General features: G+C 39.0%; 1 protein-coding gene across 1 annotated transcript; it reads left to right on the top strand.

Annotated features, from left to right (window-relative positions):
• The first annotated feature begins 21025 nt into the window (after positions 1 to 21025).
• Positions 21026 to 24355, top strand: rd3 (retinal degeneration 3, GUCY2D regulator). The gene is made up of 2 exons (XM_070926422.1): positions 21026 to 21315; positions 23989 to 24355. Exons 1-2 carry the CDS (start codon positions 21026 to 21028, stop codon positions 24353 to 24355), a joined length of 657 nt encoding a protein of 218 aa, XP_070782523.1.
• The last annotated feature ends 45 nt before the right edge of the window (positions 24356 to 24400 follow it).

The raw sequence follows: 24400 nt of genomic DNA, 5'->3' as shown, positions 1-24400 counted from the left end.
GATGGAAGGGATAGCAAGAAACAGAGGAGAAGCTGGAAAACCACCACATCAGGCTAAAATCATCATTGTCATGGATGCTGTTATCTTTGTGACCCATGGTCCTGACAAGGAAATCATTTTCCTTAGCCTTTTATTCTCTGTCATTGCTCACGATTATGGCTGAAAAATCTTCCCCCAAAACCCCAGTGTTTGCATTTGAGCCATGTCTTTTCATCTTTCCTCTCTCTGTGTACCTACTTCCATTCCCTCCCAGCCTCTCCTCTGGCACTCGGCCCCTCTCTTCTTGTCTGTTGCCCTGGCAGTATGGTGGCGATGCATGTTGGGGTTCACTGACCTTATCTCCTCCAGGACTGGAGCGAGGCCTGCATGAGTGTCCCTCATTAGCACCGTGTTGTGATGCGTCATCTCGTCCCATGGTGTTTCTGTGCCAAAGCTTCTCACTGCAGGACTGAAGGGATCTGAGAGACGTCCTCTCCTCCAAAAGGACACACACACACACACAAACAAACACAACACATGCAAGCCGGAGCACACATCACTAGGTTATTATGTTTAGCCTATGGACCTGTTGGCAAAGAGTCTACCTTTTTTGTTTTTTGCGTAGGCTTTGAGCAGATCTATTTTCTTACCCTCTGGCCCCAAATGGAAGAGTATTGTACTGCATACTAATTTAAGTATTTAAGTTATTAGAAATGATCTATTTCTCTCTGTAGATGCTGTTTGTAATATTTAGTTTGGACAATAGAAACATTTTTGCAATTTTTCTGTCTTGACTTTTTTGACAGACCATCTATGCTGTAGTCAGTTTTTCAAATGTGACGTTTTATAATGATTTTGTTTCTCAAGACTTTTTCTCTGGCCTTGACTCAGTTTTAATTGCAGTCATTAGTTGGCTACAGAAGCCGTATCAACACCTCTCTCACCTTGCCTTTTAAATACAAACAGCTGTTGTGGTATAGCACTAAGTATAATAGACACAGTGTAACTGAACTTCTTGCAACGGCACGGTCACCGAATTAAATGCTCATTCACAAATTCGATGCCTTGCAAGCCAGAGGATTGGGTCTGTTGTGAAGAAATGAGCACTGTATGCCATTAATGAATAATGAAACACTGTTCTCTGTATGAATCTGTACTGGAAAGCTTTCTGATGATGGCTGTTGATTTTTAGTTTAAAATCCTCGTGAATGTGTTCAGGACCATGTCACAATCCACACTGAGGGAGTTTCTATGTTTCCAGGATGTTCTATGTTTGCATGACCAAACCGAGACCTGGTGTTTGACTTTCAGGAGCCCCACTGAGCTCCAGTTGCTGCTTACCAGTACCTGCTGGTATCCCCCAACATTACTCATAACTGTGTAGGGAATGACTCATCCTATAGCTTTTCTGTCCTGTGCTCTGGACAGCTGAGCAGGCTGTTCTTGCTGAATTGAAGTCCATATGGTGGCCTTGGACATTTTTTGAATTTTCACCACAGATATAATTTAAAAGTGATCCATCAATGCGCATCAGATTTCCACTCCTGATTAAATGTGTATGCAATATAGAACTATGTGCTGGGAAATGTATTTTGACGCGTTCCTTCATTTGTAATGTTCGGTCACTTTTATTCTGTGTCTTTTAAGACTTGAGCTCTATGTGCAAATTGAAAACAAGTGTTTTTTAATTTTAGATATGACATGTCAACTGATGTGTTTTTGATATACTATATATCTACAGTACCTGTCCAATGTGTCATTGTGAAATAAAAAAAAATATGGCTGTTTGGTACAGTTGATGAACCCAAATTTTTTACTTTGCCTTATTCTTACTTTCTCTAACCTTTTTAGTCAAAATAAATAAGTGGGGGTTTTTTTTTTTTTTTTACTTAATTCCACGCTGGGGCGCTTGGCAAGCAAGAACTTTTTTAAAAAAATTCTTGGCACTTTTCGAAACAGAACGACCACAAAGACGCACAAAAAGTCCACTAAGAGATGCCTCATAATCTGTCCATGATTGTAGGCTCTTTGGAGTCCCAAATGGCAGCTATTCACTGATAGTTTCAGGTTAGAATATTTAAAGTTATTTATTTTTCATTCATTTATTACACTGAATAAACACTAACTATTAATAATGTACAGTTTATTATTGCCAAGATCCAAGGCTTTAAATTTGAGTCTTTCACTCTTGTACTGTATGTCAAGAGTAACATTTTGAAATAAATCCCTAAAAGTAAAGGAGCCAATTACGAGAAACTGAAAGTGGTGTAACTTGTGATCCATGTTTAGTTTTTGTTAAAAGTCTTGAATGACTTCGCTTCAGTTTCTAACCGTGTCAATCCAAACTTTGATCTGTTGTTGACTTTTGCTTATTAAATCCACTTTAGCCATAGAAGTGTGAAGTGTGAAAACTATTTTGCAGTGCAATAAAAACATTTCAACCAGTTTTTAATAGAATATTAATAAGATATTCAAGAAACAAGAAAGAATAAGGTACTGTTGCTGCACAAGTGGTTAAAAAGTGGATTTTTTTTTGCTGAAAACAGGTTGAAATAATTCTTCTCTAGTGCCAGACTTTTCCTACACTTTATCAAAATATGAAACTCTAAGGACTCAATTCATGACTAAAATTACTTGATAAAGTGGAGATTTTATTTCAGGGAACAATGCATCATAGTTTATAAACCAAATAATCTGCAAAATATGCACAATAACTAGTACCTACAGATGCCAGATAAATGTAGTGGAGTAGAAGTATAAAGTAGAATGAAATGGAAACACAAGTAAAGTACCTCAAAATTTTACTTACATGCAGTACTTGAGTAAATGTAAACAGTTAATACAACAACAGGATTGAGGTTAAGAAATTAAGAAAGTTAAAAAGAGAATTAAGGTAACTAGTTGCCAAAATAGAAAAAGAGAAAAAAGATGAGTTTTAAGCATTGACTTTACTGTGTATTGATAACAGTGCCTGTCTCCCAAACTTGCAGTGGGAATTTAAATCTAATCGTGTATGAGTTGAGAATTTCAGTCAAATTATCATTGAAAACCACATGAACAAGCAGATTGCATGTAAAGCTACATGCATGTTGATCTAGTCTGTAACGCCAACAGGACATTTGTGGCTCATGTCTTGTGTCCAGCCACAAAACCTCAGGCTATGTAAGCAGTAATAATGGTTAGAAGTAAATCTGACGTACAAAGTGTGAGTGACTTGTGGAGTTGTCATGCTGCAATTACATAAGTCCATAATTGCAGCATTTGACAACTCCTCTCCGCGGTGTGAAGGAGCGGATGCCGGCTTGAGTCTGTGGGTGAGTTTCAGAGAAAGTCTGGCCGCTGACTGTGAATGTGTGGCTGACGGAGCAGCCGATGGCCTGAAGGGACTTATGTAAGAGGCCCCGGGGCATTCCAAAGGCAACAAGCACGGGGCTCTACCCAGCATTCCTCAGTGCTGCCGGCCCGCTCTCTCCTCACTCTCTGTCCCTTTTCATGTGGACAGAAAGAGGTTCGTGCATAGAGCAGCTCTTTTTTTGTGCTCTTTGTTAAAGTCAGGTGTTCTTTGCACCTCGACTTAAGCCCCATTGTATGCAAACAGTAAAGTCTGCATGCATGTGTGTAGCCCCAGTTTGTGCCTCTCATGAATTATCAACCCAGTCTCCTAGAGATTCTGTTTATATACGCCTCATTTGCAACAGCATATGTGTTTTGAAGGAAAGATAATGCAGCCCAGATTACGCTCTCTGTTAACATGGTGTGGAAATAGTTAATTATAATAATTAACATATCTGGTGCAAAAATGTTGATACCGAATGTGTCAGACAAAGTGTCCTGTTTGTACGTTCAATATGAAGCTACATCCAGCAGTCGATTAGCTTAGCTTAGCTTAGCACAAAGACTGGAAACAGGGGGAAACAGCTAGCCTGGTTCTGATCATTTCTCGGCTCGGAGCAGTTGCTTGGCAACCAGTCGAGAATGCAGGAAGTTACTGTTCCAGGTACATAACATACTGTAAAACAACGCATTGCCCTTTTTACATTTTGTTTTTTGTACAGCTTAAACAAACACGATGTAACCTGTTAATTAGTGAGCTTTACACGTGCTGGAAGGAAGATTTTGTTACCTTCAGACAGAGCCAGGCTAGCTGCTTCCCCCAGTTTCAAGTCTTTGTGCTAAGCTAAGCTAGCTTCCTCATGGCTGTAGCCGTATATTTAACAGACTTGAGAGTGGTATCGATCTTCTCATGTAGATCTCTGCCTGAAAGCAAGTAAGCGTTATTTCCCCAACATGTTAAACTATTTCTTTAAAGGCTCTCGTAACTGTCTGAACTTAACATAAAACCAATTTGGGCAATGAAAAAAGTGTCAGATTTGTTTCAACAATTGAACAGGCGGGAAAAAAAACACATAACTGACAATGCTGCATAATTGATGTCCTGTATCAAGCTGATATACTGGTCTAACCCTGCTGTGAGTATCTGTGTGTGTGTGTGTGTGTGTGTGTGTGTGTGTGTGGTCGCACCAGGCCATCTGTCTCCCTGGATTTGTCCCTGGGATTTTCAAACAGGGTGAGCAGGACATGAGGCTGAGTTCAGGGGGGGAGAGAGGGGGGATGAACACTGGACTTGAGGGTGAGAGGTCACTCTGCTGCTAAATGAATTCACCTACGCCAGCACAGCGTTTGTAGGTGCAGCGACATGCGTAAACTAAAGTCATTCAACAGAGGGTAGAATATCCCAAAAGAGGCGTCCTGATGAGACGTAGCCCCAGTATGTGCCTCTACCAAGGCTAACCAACCAAACTAAGCATCCATGCGTCCGATCCGGTCGGGAGATACAGCATGTTAATTACTGAGCTTTAGAGGTGCTGGTAGACACATTTTTGTTACCTCTGGAGAGAGCGAGGCCAGCTGTTTCCCCCCGTTTCCAGTCTTTGTGCTAAGCTAGGCGAATGCGTTTTGTGTTTTAATGTTTTTTAGGTAAACTGAAGGATGAAGTGTGTATGGGTTGAGAAATGATTCCTACTTTTTAAGCTATATTAAAACACCCATTGGTTTATTGAAAAAAATGCTTTGTCACAATGGTAAAAACGGAGCTGTTTTGGAGATACAGTGCACGTTTTTCACGTACCATTATACTATATAGTATAGTGCATACATTTTATACATAGAATTTGAATGCTAAAATAAAATGGTTGAAAATAAATATAGTGGACGAGGCATGAAATAAGGAGTGATTTCAGACACAGTCCCAGTTTGTCCTGTCAAAAGACAAAAAAGGGGAATGAAGCTGACAGTGACTGCTATACTGCTATAGCTGTGATCAGTGACCTCTGAGCTTTGTTACGTCCCATTTGCAGACTGCAGACTGGGGTTTCACTGCTGCTGGGGTCAATCCACTCTCAATTCAATCAATTCAGGAGCTGGACTGTTGCCTAAACTTTAACTTACTAATAATCACTTACAACACATCCAAATATAGATGGCACCTGCCTGGAATATGCTTTGGTTTCATGTGATTGCTCAAATGTTTGTGGGATCAAATATTTCACTTGTTATATTTCACCAGACAGTCAGATTCACATGTGACACTGAGCTCGGTGGCCTGACCAAATGCTGCCTGGTCAGTTTTTCTTTCAATGAAACAAATACTGAACTGAAATACGGACATGTGGGCCAAAAAGCAGAACTTTGAGCTTCAAAACCAGTCTGTTTGGAATAAATGGTGTTGAACAGTTTGGTTTCGTGTGCGTCAGTCAGTGTGTAGGCTGTAAAGATGATGACTCAGACTTTAATGGATTTAAGGGAGGATGATGCTTATAACTTGTTTCACTTTCTCAAGGGCACTTATTTCCTTTATTAAATGTGGGCCTTTTTATTTCTCCACTGTAAACAACTGCACTGAAACTGCGCCATACTTTTTGTTCCTTTTCTATTTTTTCAGTCAGCCGGTCCACTATTTTCTCTTAGTGTTGCTCATCACATTAACTGCTGCCTCTGTATTTGAAAGGTGATGAACAAACTTGACTTGCGTTACTTTTGTATGAACATTTCTTATTAATTAGTTCCACCACCATTTCTGAAGTCAAAACATAATTAATTGAATTTGAACAATTATGTGAATTATGTGATTTTGCATTGCACAGTTGCAGAATTGCAAAATAAAAAGAAACAAAAAAAGAATTTGAAACAATCTGTGAGATTGTCATACAAACAACAATTTGTATTGTTTGATTTTAGTTGATTACTTATCTGTAATTTTACCTCAGTGGTGTTTAGGCTACCTCGGTCATTCAGAGTTTTTGGGGTTAAAAAACTTCTGTGCATATCTATAATCTATTTATTCATCATTTTAACCTGATACACAGACTGTAACAGCCTTGCTGTACTCTTACTTTGACACAAGTAGCAATACTGCCACTTCAGTAAACCAGTTCATTCCTCTCCCCACTTGGGAGGATGTTTCTTGCCCCCCCCCCCCAGAGTGAAAAAAACTGAGGATCACTTAAGAATCCTGGACTTTCCTTCAGGACTGTCCTCTCCCACACTCTGCTCAGGAACCTTTAATCTGACCACATGGCAGGTTTGTACCCACAAAAGACCTGCCCGTCTTAGAGAGAGATTAGGAGGGCTGGAATGTTAACCAGCTCTCTGTTGGTGATGGTGATGATGATGATGATGATGATGAACCCTTTACAGAAGCACCCCGATGGAACATTGCTTCATTGCAAGTTGTAGACCTGCATTTCTCAATTAAATGTGTTGAAGTATCAGTGTAGAATGGTTTGATGGACCATAGAAGTAAACGTTAAAGCACAAATCAATAAAAACTTTGTTTGTTGAAGGGAGGATGGAAAGTCTTGTATCTCCAGTGTTTGGATTGTACAGGTGTACCTAATAAAGTGGCCACTGAGTATATATTGAGACAGCAACAACAGCAGCAAAAAGGGAGCACAAAAAATGCATATTCATTAGGAAATTGTGACTAAGATACATTTCTGAGAAGTTTTTTAAAGTTATGACCAATTGTTTATTTCCTTGAAAGTAGAGACTTTCTTCTCGGTGGGTGTTTGGGGAAATTATGACCTCAGTGATCCCAAAATCCTGGCTGCACCTGATCCCATATGCCATGTTAAATGTAAAATATGAATCTGAAAAGAGGGCTGTAAGATGAATTATAAATACAGATAAATGTAGTGTTATATATCATTTAATTATCTTTATGCAGTGGATTAAAACTAGAAAGTTACCCAAAATAGAAATATTCAGCTTAAAGTACCTCAAAACTGTTGTAAGTATAGTAGGCCTACATAATTAAAGGCCCTTCTTTGATGATGATGATGATGATGATGGTGGTCTGCTGGTCCTTTATTTCACCTACCGAAGCACATTTCAGTCATGACGAGGCATGTAGCAGTAGAAGTGTGTTAAAGAAAAACTGTGTACATGTGTGATAAAAACCAAATCAAATCAAACCTTGTGTTTTCTCTTGTGAATGAAGGTGTCAGTGGGGGAGGGGGGGGGGGGGGCGCTTTGAGTTAATGTTTCACTGATTGGCCGTACTGTACCGTCAAGCCTCCCTCGCCAAACCTCTCAGACTTTGATCACGGAGTTGAGTGGGTTCAACCGGCAATAATTAATTCCTCACTGATAAAAAAAAAGAGTGCTAACAACTCCAGGAAGAGAAAAGAGAAGATCAACACCTAACATGCTCACTCTCTCCCCTTCACAGATTATGCAATCTGCATACAGTAAAGATAAACGATGATAACGAAATGTTATCAGCTGCTTGAGCACTGAGAGTGTGAGGAGGTCTCATCACATTACGCATTACCACATGGAGACAGCGGATGTTAAACATTATCAGGACTTACTTTCAAGTTTGATTGATTGTTATCAGGATTTTTTGCCAGATTTCTATGCATTCATTTCTTTTACCCCATTTCTTTACCCCACATGCATGATATCCTTTATTTCACCACAAACTCAGTTATAATTCTGACATTTTGTCAGTTCAACAAAGTATGAAGCTGCCAGGAACCCAAAATACATTAAAAAAGGGCAAATATTTAGTGATAATCACTCAAAATATTATTATAGAATCTTTCAGGTTTGTAAAAGATGTTGTTTCACTATTTATACACACAAATATAGATATATATATAATATAATAGAAAAATGTAAGAAATAACACTATAATACAGTTTGCTTTATATATGAAGTGCTCATTTTTAACTCATGCTTGTGCCTTTTTCATGTGTGCCTGTAAATCACTTCAAATATGAATAATTAAAAGTATTAAAAATGTCTTGTATGGTCTACAGACATAAATGAGATACTATGTGAAAGCCCCACGTCCCAGTGTGTCTCTACGTTATATATAAATAAAGTTATGTTACTATAAATATGACATGCTCAGCGTATTCACAGATGAATAGACGGAGGTTATTAAAAGTAAAAGTTCTCATTATTCATCAGAATTCCCCCTTTCAGAGTTACATTATTATATATTGTTGTATTAAAATATCATAACTAATGCATGAATGTGCAAGCAGCATTTTAATGTTGTAGCTTACTTGAACTACTTTAACAATCTTAAGGCAGTTTAATCATTAACAATATAATATAAACATGTCATATGTATTGTATGTAAAATCTTTAACTGCAAAGGAAGTAACTATAGCTTTCATATAAATGTAGTGGAGTAAAAAGTCCAATATTTCGAAACGTAGTGAGGTATAAATATAAAGTAGCATAAAGTAAAAGTACCTTGAAATCAAACTTAGGTACAGTACTTAAAGTAAATGTATTGATTTACACTCCACCGCTGCTTTTCTGACTGAAACATTGTCCACCATTGTTTATGGTTCTTTACTTGAGATTACATGGGCTGCTCATGGGGTCGGGACAATCATTAGGTCCCAAGATGTAAGAGAAATATATTTGTTACTTTTTAAACTTACAATTCCATTAATTTATTTACATCAAAATGTATTTCTGACGTGATTTTAAGAGGATTATTAATAGATAAATGAGTGGATTGCAATATATTAAAGAGTAACTTAAGATCAGGCTGAAAAACTGTGTTTTGCTGCCCTCCATAGCATCATAGCACCATAGCATCACTGTTGATGCTCACTGTTGCACCTGTTACCACACCCATCAGTGATGTCACAGTGTCCTGGAGTACATCTGTACATCACTACAGGAAGGGGAGGAGTTCAACCACTAGAAGCAAAAACAGGATTTTCAGGAGGTATCAATGCATATTGCTCTTAAAGGTATTTTCTTGCATCATATATGTATATATGGGTTTTTAAGGGGTTTAACTTTTGCCTTTTAAGAATGTTTTAAACACATTATATTAATATCTGCATTGAGCTCAATACAGTAATGTGCAAACTGAAGAAGTGGATAAAACGGATTTTATTAGACAATGAATTAGTAACAAAAAAGAATATATAAACACTTAATAAACAAAAACTGATTACCTGATGAATAAGATATTTTTATAATGTTACATTACAGTGTTAATTTGTTGCTCAGGCCTGATCAGTGACTCATACTCGTTGTACGTAATGCTGTTAATTTTTGCTGTTACACAATGTGTTTGCTGCTCTTCCTCTTTCTCCCGATGTCCTCCTCCTCCAGATCACAGATTTTTATGGTTCACATTTATCTTTTGGAAGCAAACACACCATCAGATGCTGCTGTTGTTCATACCTCATCGCTCCCCCGCCAACACACACACACACGCACACACACACACACACACACACACACACACACACACACACACACACACATTATCGCGAGGATGTGTGTAATAACTGACAAGAGGAATTCTGTGAAAGCAGCGGACTCACTGCTGGGAGTACGCTCCCTCCCAACCAGCACAGCACAAAACTGACTTGTTAGGTTTTGATATGCTCTCCTCCTACACACACAGATATATACACACATCCTTGTGAAATATGATTAAATAAAAGTGTGTGACTCTCTGTCCTCTGTGAAGCCTATGTAGGTTACCAGAATATAATTAAACCTCAATTTTTAGCCACACTAGCGTCGTCGAAGACAATGTAATGTTTTTATGAGTGGGTCCCCAATTTGTTTGTATCAAGCATGCAGGCAGCGTAGTTCACATCTATATTCCACTGATGGTTACACGCGCAGAGATGCAGCCAAGTTCCTGACCAAAGGCAGGAAGAAGAAGACGGCTAACAAACATGGATGTTAACAATGCAGAATTCTATTTCAAAATTTTTTTTGCAAATGTTTTAAAAGGAATGAAATGCATTCAAGACATGTTGTTATTAGGCTTCAAAGATACATGCAATGAATTTGGTGAGAAACACTGAATGTAAACATAACTTTTGTTTATTTACAAGAAACACCTAAGCTGGTTACAGACAAACTGGGACAGCTGCACAGCAAAAAGTTCACCAGTATGAAACCAGTGAAGTGTAAATGTACAAACTGTGCAGTCACTTTTCTCCTAGTCTTGTGCACCCGAAGCTCTTCAGCAACTAGAGCACAGTCCTGGGGTCCTGTTTCTTTATTTTTATTTTTTTCACTTCGATGCACTCTTTGGAGTCACTCCTCTGATGTCTGCAGCTGCTGTCCCAGCATGCACTGGGTGGAGTCCTTCAGAGGGAAATAACATATAGATCCTCCATGCCTGACTTGCATGTGTTTGACAGAGGAAACTCAGGTGAACATGCAAATATAATTCAGGAAAGACGAGGTAAGAGAAACCTGGGAGCTTTTCTTGCTGTCATGTGACAATGTCAACAACCAAACCGCCACAACCTGAAATGTATTAGTTTTGTTTGCGTGTAAAGAGACATGACGGCTGATAGAAGGCTCAGAACATTATTAAGAATCACTTGATTACTGTTTTATTTAGCATTATATAGAAATGCGGAGTGGCTTTTTTCCATTGAGAACTTACTCACTTCACCACCCAGTTACCTTCATATCAGAGATGTATCTATGAAAAATACATCTTTTTCATAGATTAAACCAACACTCATTGGCCAAGCACTGGGTATTCAACACTCAACATGTTTTAAAACTGCTTAAGTTTTGGTGTTTTATGATGAGCATTTTTCACTATTTTCTGATGTGGCATAGACCAATAATTAATCAATTAATTGAGAAAATAACAGATTAATCTACAATGAAAATAATCATTGGTTGAACCCTTACTTCATATAAACGGGGGCCACTGTCTAACCAGTGCAGGTTTATGTAAAAATGCTGTTTAGCTCAATTGCCGACCCATTTTTGAAAAGAGGACGACCACAATGATTTTATTTTATCAGCAATGTTTCAACCACACTTTGTCTTTGAAACAACCCTTCCAATCCTGAAAAAAGACAAAAACAGCTGTGATAACAGTAAAATCTTTGGAGCTTAGAATCAGGTCATCCTCTTGCATTCGCCAGATAACTCATGCTCACTGATCAATTGTCAATCAATTGTCACTGACCAAAGTGGATCTGTCAAAATACAGGTCTTCTTTCAGTGGGCACATTTTCTGATACAGTATATCTGACATATATTCACGAACACATGTACATAATATGACGTACGTACACATAAACTCCCAAACCTCTGCAATATGATATCCTTTTAATGCCGATGTGTTCTGTTCACAACAGAAAGAGAGAGCAAGCTCTTTAGTGGAGAGGTCATAAGATCATAATGTTATCTCAGCATTGGGAGGACAAACTGGAGACCATCGACTCGTGCTGCAGATGAGTGTTTGTGTTATCTAAGACACACAGACTTTCAATACAGACTAAATCAATTAGCCAACAATTTAGCAATTCCCAGGATTAAGAGATAACATTCTGCACAGAAAATGAACTCCCGTTCACCCACAGCAATTCATTCTTTCATTTCATTACATTTCCAGCCATCTGGCCTCGCAATATGGCCATGCAAAGAGTCAGGCCTCGGGGTGTTTGAGCCAAAAACTCACTATCTGACTGAAAACTGATTCAGTCGGGTGAGCAGGGAAAACTGGGATAAGTTTTATATAACGTGTTAATATAAAGTACGTCATCACTCTTCTTGTTCATGTGTTGGCTTTGAAGATGTTGTTGCTAAACGCTGCTCTGATTGAGACTTTTAAATTTAAACTGATGAAATAACTAATATGAAAGGTGTCTCCCATAGTGACAAACCCACGTTGGATTATCACCCTCAGCTGTACGATGCATTTGAACTCTTTTCAGCCTGTTGTTTTGCTTTACTGTTTTGGTTCACTCTCATCAGTCGTCTTCAGCAGCAGCAGCAGACGGCAGCTAAAGAGAGACAGAGTTGGTGGAGACCAAAACAGAGCTAAAAGAAGAGTAAATATCAGACTTGCAACAAAAAATGATAATGTTTTTACAGATTCACTTTCTTGCTGAGAGTGAGATGAGAAGATTGATACCACTCTCATCTCTGTGTGTTAAAGGAGTTGTATATTAGCTCGGGGGCTATAGTTTAGCGTAAAGACTGGAAAGGGGGAAAACAGCTAGCACTTAACCTTAACTTAACCTCACTATATCTCCTTTGTTTCATTGCACACCAACAGTAATGTAACATCTACAGATCTGTGGTTTTACGGAAAGGTTACGTGCTGTATTACGTGCACAGAAGTGCTGGGCAAACAAACTATTGTACAGCTCAGACCATGATGAGCTTTGAGAGAATTCAGCTCCCAGTGCAGATTCACTGACCTTAGTACGCAGTCCACAGAGGCTTTTCTAGTGAAATGGGACGCTGGACAAAGGCCAATGAAAAAGGGGATGTCAGCAAATCAAGTAAGCAAGTTTTTTTTCACTGCACTCATGTGATCTGCCCTGAACTTCCTTCCAGCGAGGCTATTTCAACTCCAGTCAGATGCTACAGAACATGTCTGTTATTTCATGGCTTTGAGATTACATAATGACGTTTGAGCAAGGGGAGGTTCTTGGTGGCTGTTTAGTGAGACAGATAAGGAAAAGGCTGGATACATGAAATTAGAAGAATCCCTTGTAAGCCATGTTAGCAGCAGTTAGGTTACAGTACAGTGTAATGTCACAAAAGCAACAGCTTTATACAGCTGTATTAATCCGTTAATACCCTCAGATGTCTGTAATTTTATACCATAATCCTTCTGTTTAATTTTCTGTCCCTCTGTTTCCAGGAACTCCCCCTCACCTCCCTCCTTATCGCCCTGCTCACACTTCCTTTTAATGTCTCCACACGGGCTGGATTCAAGTATTCTGATCTTTTACTCATGTAAAAGTGGAAATACCACAGTGTAAAAGCACTCCATTGTAAGAAAACGTTCTGAAGTATTATAAACAAAATATACTTAACATATCAAAAGAAGTCATTATACAGAAAGGCTCATTTATAGAGTGTCTTTAAACGCATGCATTAACATGTAAGCAGCCTTTTAAAGTTGTATTTTTTGTTGTAATATAACTGTCAGATAAATGTAGTTTTTCTACAGATTAAGCAAATGAGATGTAATGGGTTCATTAGTGAGCTTTTGAGCTGCTGGTAGGCAGATTTTGTTACTTTTGGACAGAGGCAGGCTAGCTGTTTTCCCCTATTTCCAGTCTTTATGCTAAGCTAAGCTAACTGCCTGCCCAGCTGCAGCCTTTTATTCCCCGGACAAACACGAGAGCGGTATTATTTCCCCAAAATGTTGAACTATTCCTTTAAGTATATTGAGTCTAAAAGATACTGAAATCAGACTAGAAAGTATCCACCAAGTCCAAATGTTCAGAAGAAATACAGAGGACATGACTTCAGTGTCTACGGCCCTGGTACTTAGTTTCTTTCCAACATTGGAAGTTATTTCCATACATTTAGTTAGTGGTTAAATCGCCATATAACCCAGAAGATGTCCTCACTCGAGTGTTTCAGGGGAAATAGAGCTTTTGTGTTCGGTGCTCATCATGTGACTGTTACTCAGTTCACTTCAGTGTGGAGTGCACAAAGCCTGACAGATGTGTACAGGGGCCTCTGTGTGAACCCGTCTGACAATACAACAAAGCTCACATTCAGCTGAGTCTGTATTTGTCCACTGCACTTCACTGCTTGTTTCTTCACTGGAGGAGCGAAAAGGCCTGATTGTCTTTTAATGTGCTGCACGACAAGCTCTAAAAGTTTATTCCTAATTCACTACACACTTCACTACTATCCTCTCTGTCAGGTATTCCTCTGAAGACCCCTTTTCCTCTTTTCATTGTTGTTCGCTCAGGAATGTGTTTATGTACGTGGATTAATATTTGTTCAGGAGGTGTGGTGGCGTGTTGTTTGTTTGATCAAACTTTTCAGGTTTTCCATCTCAAGAATGTGAAGCATGAGTTCTCAGAGCAAAAAATAATATGTCTCCACCCAAAACTGCATGACACAACTCACTCCACCTGTGATGATTATTGTCCCAACAAACTGACATGTTACAGCAGAGACAAAGAAATGATGAGTCTTAACAGCTTGTTTGAAGCCTCTTCGCAGCTAAAATGGTGAGAATCTACCCTCTAGTGGTGTGTTTGAATGCATGTCAAAGGGGTTTCCAGTCCAAAAAAAGCTCAACTTGATTCCAGGGCACAGGTTGATTTCATGTTTTATCTATTATTTCTCATTATGTAAGCATTTTATATTACATATGGAGGCTGTGAGAAGCCAAGTTTATTTGTACAGCACCCTTCAAACACAGAGGCAATTCAAAGGTGAAGAAAAGCATCAGAACCACATTTAAAGACTTCATGTCAGTCGAATGCTGTAATGCTGTAATGAGAGAAATAGATTAACTTTTAAATGGATCTCTTAAAAAAATATAATAGAATCTGGTTTCCCTACATTGAATATGTGGAGAATCTATCATTTCTGGTACCTTGATAGCTTTTTTGTGCCAGTAACATGTATATCTTTTACTTGATCTCTCTTGATCTTTTGTTGGTTTTATTTAAATTGTATCTATTTTTGCTTGTGAATATTGTTTTAGGTATATTTATTTTTGCCTTGATCCTTGTATTTTTATATATGTATTTTATATTTTTGCAGTACATTCCCATACCCACATATTTATGATATAAAGGGTCTAGTGTCATATGACTGGCTTGTTCTGGCATTAAAATACAGGAATTAACTTTATGTTACTGTCAATATGGGGAGTCGGCAATGGTCTAATTTATTTATTTTTTCCTTCTCTGTCATTGCTGTTTTTTGTAATGTAAACATTGTTTTGCTAAATTGGGAAAATAAAAGTGTGAAAATGAATAAATTTAATAATAAAATGAGATAAATGAAATAACACATAAAAAAGACCAGAAATACAGTTGTAGTGCAGTAATACGTTTCCCGAAATTTAATGAGGAAGGAACTAAAAGTGTTGTAGACAAATGAATCACTCAAATCTTTTGGTCTGAGTCCACTGAACTCAAACTGAGAGCAGGGCCTCAGTGTTCAATTTGACCTGGAAGTGAAAGGTTATACTGTTCCTTCTACTTTCAAAATAAAAGCTGGGCAATGGTGTTTTTTTAACAAACATGAAATCGATAGAAGATCTTAGAGATCTAAATGTGTGGACAATAAATGACTAAAAAGTCACATTCAATTTGCTGGCAAATTCTGAGAGTCAAATCCATTTAAAAGTAGCTATATATGATAGTGGCCTCGCGTTAACTTCTCTTTCTAGCATGCTTTTCTGAGCCAGATATATGGTTTTCATATTTTTCCATTTTTATGAATAATTTGATTAAATTAAAAAGAATCATTTTCTGATATTGGATGGTTGGGTTTACTGCGTTCTGATACAACTCCATGTGAGATTAAAAAAACTAATGATTCAAACTAATAATAATAATAATGATAATAAAATTATTATGGCCTGTGGCTACATTCAGAATGACACAAATCTGGCATACCAGTAAATGAGGTAAACTTACAGCGCAGATCCAAACAGAAATGTCCTAAATAGTCATGTGGGCGCCACGGATGTGGGTGTGTCCTGTTGCAGCTTGCTAGTCATTAATGGTTGTCAAGCGACCTCCTGCGTTGTCAAGTGCTCAGAAGCTGCCAAAATTAAAACCAGCCACATTACAAGAGCATGATGTAGCTGTTTAATCACACCAGTATTAGTGGTGCTGTTCAGGCACCTGTGACCAATCTGTGCTTCCCCCAGAGTCACACTGACTCACTGTCTATATCTGACATGTCCTGGTCACCTCTTGGAGATTATGAGGTTTATATATCAGGATCAGCTCATGTGTATGTGTTTACTGAAATATCAACAGTATAAAGGGGCCTGTAGTGAAGTTTTTTTATACCTTTTATAATAGAAATAATGGATTCACTAACAAAGGAGATTAAATCAAATAAAGCACCTATTTATAAGCATTTATTAAATGGTTAACAACACATTATACTGTAATTATTAGCAGATATAACCCAACCCCCGAAGTAGAAGATAGTGTATAAACTGATCATGAATGACAATATAGTGAAACACAGCTGTAATAATATAAAATATGTCCTCATAGGAGAAGTTATAATTAAATAATATAACAAATACTATACATTAATAAACACTTACAAATGTCCTCATATCTGCGTACAACTATGTTCAATTGTGTTATCAACCGTTTATTAAATGTTTGTATACTGCTTATGAATGCTCAATCACTCAAAGTAAAGTGTTTCCTAAATTCAAATAAAATGCGCTTTCTGATTCGTTTGAATGCACTCTGGCCTGCCACATGTCACCTTTTCTCACATAACATAAAACAATGAACTCAACCTTGTTCAGGCAGTCAGGGCAACACATTTAAGAGTCAGTTATTGGATTTCCACTGAAGGAGCCCCAATGCAGCAAACACCAAATCCACTGTGGGTCAGTACAAACTCCTCACATCAGATGATACGAGGAGGAGGTCTAAACGCTGCTGTCAAGCGTCAGAAGACACAGGTGTCCCTCCACCAAACAACATCAGTGGCCGGTGACGCACCGCCGGATCCCCGCAGCCGCTCGCTCTGTGAGGTTAATATGGAGTCGATGGAGGGAATCACTTTAGAGGATTATCACTGTCATCTGTTTGGATTACAGGGGAGAGTTTACCTGCCCATCTGTCACCTTCAAGATGAGGTAGACACATTGCCTTTCATGAACTGTATGTAAACACAACTACAGACTGGGCCACAATGAGGAAAGTCAGAGATGTAATAAAGAAAAAAGCCACCAAAACTCTCTGTAGATTCCAGAGATGATAGAATTCAGATATACAGTGCTAGACTGATCAATAAAAGGTAAAATAGGTGTAACTAATATCTTAATGGTTAATTCATTTTATTTATATACTCAGCAGGTCAAACAGTCTTCATTATGAATTAAAAAGAAGTAGATATAAAGATGTAGCATGTTAAGCTTGAAGCGTACAGTAGCCAAATGCAACCTGGCATATAAAATGTCCTTATTTATGGCTTATTGCTGCTCTAGAAAGCAGTAATGAATTCTTTATTAATCTTTATTGAAGCTATTTATTTAGTTATTTTCAAAGTATGTAGTATTTGAAAGTGCAAAGAATCACACACACACACACACACACACACACACACACACACGTACAGCCTTCAAACTCTGAAACAAAACATTTTTGAATTGTGAAAGGTGTCTATTATGTCTTGACTGTGTACAGCATAATATACAGTATTTACAGCACAGTTAACATACGTGCATGTTTTATTTCCTTGTGTATTATTTTATCACTGTATCTTGTTTGTATTTATTTATTTGAAGCACTGCTCTGTCTTCACCTTTGCTTCATTTACTATTGACTTGTGAGTTTTCATATACCTTTTTCAGAGACGCCATTTTGACGTGTCACAGCAGGAAAAACACAATGAGTATTTTCTCAATGTAGTATTACTACTTTTACTTAAGTAAAGGATCTGAATACTTCTTCCACAACTGGAAATCACTGTTTTTCTGTTTACACTGTTGGATGTTGGTGGAGTTCATAGTTCAACCCAGCATTTCACGCAACAACACTGAGTAGGAGGAGGGGGGGGGTAGTAGTGTTGTGCTGGAGGTGTGAGGGGGGATTTCGAGGTTACTGTGCAGAAGGAAACCGTCTGAGGTTAGCTGCTCACACCCACACACACACACACACACACAGAATAAACCAACAAACCTTGATATCCACCTACACAGCGACTGCACATTCAATCTGGACTCTTTTACCTCTCTGCTTCTCCATCATCTGCACTACATCATCAACATCTCCTCCTGCAATTAGTGCGTTTCCTCCTATAATTCATGCATGACTGTTCTGGGCCGGTGAGGCTCATTATCCGTGGGAAGTTAATTTACACAGGCTGACCCTTTGCAGATGTTGCACCACGCGTCACTTTAACTAAGCTGTCTTCAGAGCACGGTGAGCCTGCACTACGCTAACCCTGTGCTCAAAACAACATGCTTTTGATTTATCTCCCTCTCTCCATCTCGCCGCTCAACCCACTGTGTCCTCTTTATCTGCCTCTTCATCGCTCTCTAGCTCCCTTTCAGCTGATGGAGCTTATTGTGGACAAATAGGCTTAGGAGCATCACTATGGCAACGGCGAATCGTAAAAAGCTACATAAGCACTTCATCAGGGGCCGTGATCCAATGGCTCCCGTTGGAGATGGTGCCCCCAACCTCCTGCAACAAGTAAAGGCAGGCCAGAGAGGCTCCTGGGAGGAAGAGGAGGAGGAGGAGGAGGAGGGGAGAGACGAGAGAGAGGTGGAGATAATACTGTGGGACTGTGAGAGGACGGGAGAGCAGAGAGAGAATATCCATTTCTCCTCTCTCTCTGCTTTTCATTCAGCCAGGCTTGTCTCTTCAGCATCCATCTAGGTACCTGGTTTCTGAGGACTCTTCTAATTCTGCTTTTCAGCGATTTTGTTTCTTGTGGTGTGCAAGAAAAACTTAAAACGAAAAAGAAGAAGAGGTAGGAAAATGCTTCTTTTTTTTTTAAACTGTTCATTCTCAATTCTGCTTTGGAGTAAACAGCAACAAATTGTGTTTTATCTGTCAGAAGTAACCGGCAGTCCAAGCTTGAAAAATGTTGGTTGTAAAACTAAACAGCAGGGATATTCTCGGGAAAAGAAAGAAACTTCAAGCCAGCAGGAAATACATTTTTCTCTTGCAGACACTATCCTGCTATTCACACACGCTGGTGGACATGAGAGAGCTGCGACAATTTGTCGAAAATAATCCTTTTAAACAACATTTAAGTATGTGGAATAACAGTTGTTGGTCTAACATAGAGAGGCATTGTAACTATTTGAAAGGCTGTCTTGGCCGGATGTGTTTGACTCCATTTTGAAGGGTCAGTCTGCTCAGAGTGAACCTGTTGGGTCCAGAGGTAAGAGCAGGCCTCCGACTAATCCCACTCTGTTGCTTTGTTGTGAAAGCTCTTCTCTGCAAATGTTGATAATCTGATTTACAGCAACAAAAACACCCCCACTATGGTGCAGCAGAGTAGTGTACAGCATGTGCAGCAGCTGTGGACAGATTAATCCAAGATTTAAAGAAGACGGTTACAAAACTAAATGGACCCTTAATAAAAGAAGACTAAAAGAAGACACTGCTTGTTTTGTCTGACCAGTTCAAAACCCAAAGACATTCAGTTTAGGGCTGCAGCTAACAATTATTCTCCATGATGTGCTGGTCAGGCACAAGAGCACCTTCAGTGAGATCATTCCTGCCTGTGGCCATCTAACTGTTTAACTCCTCCCTCTGAGTGTAAGACACAATAAACACCTATTTCACCTGTCATATAGTACTACCTCATTATTTATTCTTTATTCTCTATTTATATTCACCAGTGCAATACATATATATACATACTCACCAGTGCAATACATATACACATACATATACATTGTTATTGTATATATTTTTTACCTTTATTTTTCACTTAAATATTGTAAATGTGTATACTTTTTATTTTTTATTCTCATATTTGTACATACTTCTCATTTCTTAATTTATGCTACTTTCTACTCTTGAATGGGAGCACCTGTAATTGTGTAATTTCCCCCCAGGGATCAATAAAGTATTTCCGATTCTGATTCTGATTCTGATTATTTTTTTTGATTAGTTGATTAACCAAAGCCCAAACTGACGTTTTAAAATGTCTTGTTTTGTTGGACAAACAGTCCAAAACCCAGAGATACTCAGGTTGCAATGATATATGTCAAAGAAAGCAGCAAGTCCTCACTTTTGAGAGGCTAGAATTAGATAATCTTTGTAATCTTTTTCATTGTTTTTTGCTTGAAAAAGGATATATATGATGCTGGAACTAGAGAATATTTAGCATTTATACTTGTAAAATGACATAAACGATTATTTGAATATCAAAACTGATTAATTGTTGTAATAATTTCAGTCTTCATGTCTTCATGTAGTCTGTGAAGTGAAAACCTTTTACTTTGAATGAATGAGACACAACACCTTCATCAGTGGCCTCTTCTCTTATGTTTTTGCACAAAAAGAAAAGCAAACAAAAGACTGACAATTGAACTGAATTGAATTGAATTGAATTGATTACAGCATCTGTGGGAGCGGATATGACACCTAGAACAAAGAGCCACGTTCTCTTTTGGAAATATGTCCAGATGTGGAAACAGCATTCAGTGGAACAGACTTCAGAGGATGTGGAGTTATAATTAATGTGGAATATAACAGCTGAAACTCTGTATGTTTGATTTATTGGTCTCACATTTCAAGCTCTGCAAAGTACAGCGATTCACAGATTTCAGTTACTTTCCAAAATCTCGCACTCACTATTTCTAATAAAAGCAGCAAATGTAATCTGTTGGCCCTACACTCTTTTACTCTCCAGTGCAAAAATCCACTTTGAAATCAATTAATTTCAACAGCTTGGCAGTGATGTTTTGTGATCTTGTCTAATTTGAGGTCACATCTAATCATCATAACAATCATAATCATTTCAGTGTGATGGCTACTTCTGATTGTCTTTCCCTACTCAGGGGGTTGTGAAGAAGGGCAGTATCATGGCCTCCTGGTTTAACTGGAATGAGCCGTATCACCGGAGCCCCCGGCGGGACCCGGCCGACGTGGTCACCGACACCCTGATGCTGGAGTTCAGCTGGCAGCTGAAGGAGGCGGAGAGGCAGCAGAGAGAGAGGGAGAGCGAGTACCGGCGCCTCAAGACCGGGGTGGACTACAGCTGGCTGGCCAGCACGCCTCGCTCCTCCTACAGCATCAGCACCGGGGACAAGCTCGGCCTGGAGGACCTCTGCTCCAAGGTGCCGCCGCCCTGCTGCGGCCTGGTCATACTCAAGTAAGGAGACACAAAAGCTGATCATGTAGACGGACCAATATTACAGGACCTGAAGCAGGAAGTCAGAGGTGGAAAGTAACAACAAAGTACATTTACTTAAATACAATCTGAAGGTACTTGTACTTTACCACTACATTTCATTAGGAAATACCTAATTTTTACTTCAAGACATTTATCTGACAGCTACAGTTACTTTTCAATTTAAAATGTCACAATTCACATAAACTAATATAGACTAAGAAACAGCCATTCGAGCAGCTCTGTGAAGCTCATCCATTTCAACAGTAGCCTCTTTGAGCTAAATGCTAATGTTAGCATGCTAACATGCACACAACATGGATGTATTATTATTATTATTATTATTATTATTATTATTATTATTATTATCATGTATTTTGCATCTGAAAATTTGACCTGATGATGGCGCTAGATTAAAAGTCAGGAGATCAGCAAAGTTATTACCATTTATCCTGGTTAAATCTAAATAAAATAAATAAAATCTGTTCACATGATTTCCCGACATGTTGCTGACAGACAGACAGACAGACAGACAGTCAGATAGACACTAAGCTTCGTCCTGTAATCTGCAGCAGAGACGTCCTGAGCTGGTTTGAGCATCTGTTCACAGAAAGCTGCCGAGGTCTCAGGTGTCTTGTTAGAGTTCGACAGTTTTTGGGGAGCAGTTTGACTGGTGTTAATGTGAGTTAACAGTGAGGTGCTAAACGCCAAGTGGAAGTCCCACACAAACACAACGGGGGCCAACTGTTGTGTGATTTTAATTAGCGGCACAGAGGAGGAGTCCTCGGTTGTCAGATTGGCTGTGGAGTGTAATTAACTGACGCTTTCCCTGAAACAGAGCTACATCTGGGTTTTCCCCAAATTGCCCTCTCCTGTAGATTCTTTATTATATTATTGTTTTTTATACACACACACACACACACATATATATATATATATATATATATATATACTCAACAACAAAGTGACTGCTAGTCTACCTGTGGTCCACATAAAATGATAATAAGAATTGGACAATAACAAATAAATGAAATTATATTGAATAAAATAAATGCTAATAAGAAAGTAGAGTTTGAAAAGTGGATTTTTTCTTTTTTCTGAAAGGAGGGTGTTTAAACGTTTTCTCCACATTTCCTTATTTAATTTTTCGTTTGTGACAATTATTTTAAGAAAATCCAAAGGTCAAATAGTTACAAGAGGAAGATGGCCTCTCTGTTAGGAGGATTTTCCATCTGCTCAGGAGGAGACAGTAAGATTCAGTTTAAAGCTCCAGAAAAAGCTAATAAGTGTAGATTTGTAGATTTTCATTTAGCTTTGTTTCATTATAATGTGGGTTATATATGCAAATGAACAATGTTTAACTTCCCTCCATGTTGCCTGCACTCAGAGCTCCCCGCTTTCATGTCATCTGGCAGACTTTTGCTGGCTCTCGGGTTGCTTTTTGAGCTACACATTGTACTTCTGCATTGGTCACACAGCTGGGGGGATGATGACTGTGATCCAGGTTGCCTTTCATAACATTTGCCATCATTTGGATGTTGGTTTGCGCAAAAGGCCAGAATAAAATCCTGGTATAAAAATAAAGAGAATCTTACTTCTAGACTTGAGGTTCTTTCTTCAGTTCACCTGCATGTTGTGGTGCATCATCTTCATGTTTGTCTTCTTCTTTCATGTATTTTATTTTCACATTATTTTATTTCTGTATTCATGTTTTAGTTTTATACTAACCTTATCGCCGGTCAGTTAAAGATGGTGAAGTGTCTTGCTCTTACTTGTGTACGTGGATCGGGATGGAAGCACACAACTTTTTGTGTTTTTTTATATTTTAAACTTCTGATCAAATGATTTCCCTTTAAAGTGGCTAGAATCAATACTTTTATATAAACAATAAATCACATGACTCTGTGTAATGTGAGATGGGTCACTCACAGTGAGTAACCCACAGATACTGTATTCATCACCCGACTCCGCAGCTTCCCTCCGCTCTACAGAATAGCATCTTTCAGCTCATTGTTTTGGTTTTCCACCCTGCAACTTTAATGATTTGGTTCACTCTCACTGTGCTCTTTAGCCTAATTTGGAAATTTGAATTTTTGCAGTTTTTGAAGCAATAGACACGTGTACGTCACTGCAGCAAGGTGAGAAGTTAAACCACTGGGGATCAGCAGAAACAAGATCTTTGGGGGCTGTTAAGCTACTCTTTAAAAAGGAACGTCACTGATTTTACACATCAGAGTCTGTTATCAGGTCTTCAGGAGTACAACTGCATATGTGAAAAATGTTGTATGAAGCAAAGTCTGATAAATTGCCTCAGGTGATGTCACTTGAGTCGGTCTTTATTGGGTCTGAAGACTACGAGATCTGGAGGTGTGGAGTTCGAAAGAAGTGAGCTTACCAGAGCTCTGTAGCCCCCTCCTCATCTCTGCTTCAGGCTAGAAGTTCGAGGCTACATTAGCTGCTACTAGCATGTAACACCTGAATCTCTGGCTGAACTGTCGATTTAGATTTTTTTAAGCTGTCCATTGCAGTCTGATAATGCTATAACAGTGCAATGCGAAATCGGTACAATACTCTTAAATGCTCTTCCAGTATAGCAGAAGATATCATTAAACTGACAATCTGTCTCATCAGTGTTTTGTTTTTGGTTTCGCGCAGGTTCAGGGAGGTCATGCAGGCCAATGAGCCCGAGGTGCAGGAGGTGTCCGCCCTGTTTCGCTCCGTCCTCCTGGAAGCTCTGGATCACATGAAGGAAGAGCAGGAAGCTGAGCGGCTCGCCCGCCAGTGGAACAACAAACGTGCCATGAGCATGTCCCTCGTGAACTTCAGGTCCCGGATCAAGATCAACCCGTTCGGAAGCACGGTGGGCCTGACCACAGCTGTGGCTGACGGGGCGGGGATGAGCGACCTCAAAACCGTGTCCGAGGATGTGGAGAGAGGGATGGAGAGGGAGGAGAGGTCACAGAGGGTGTGGAGCATGCCTGACTTCAGATACAAAGGAACCAACAGCAGTAAGGTTGTCTGATGTGGGGCGTTCACGGGACAGACATTTCAGTGGGACAGATGCTGA

This window comes from Enoplosus armatus, chromosome 19 (assembly GCF_043641665.1).
Source record: "Enoplosus armatus isolate fEnoArm2 chromosome 19, fEnoArm2.hap1, whole genome shotgun sequence".
Taxonomy (NCBI): domain Eukaryota; kingdom Metazoa; phylum Chordata; class Actinopteri; order Centrarchiformes; family Enoplosidae; genus Enoplosus; species Enoplosus armatus.
This window is presented reverse-complemented; position numbering and strand designations above follow the sequence as displayed.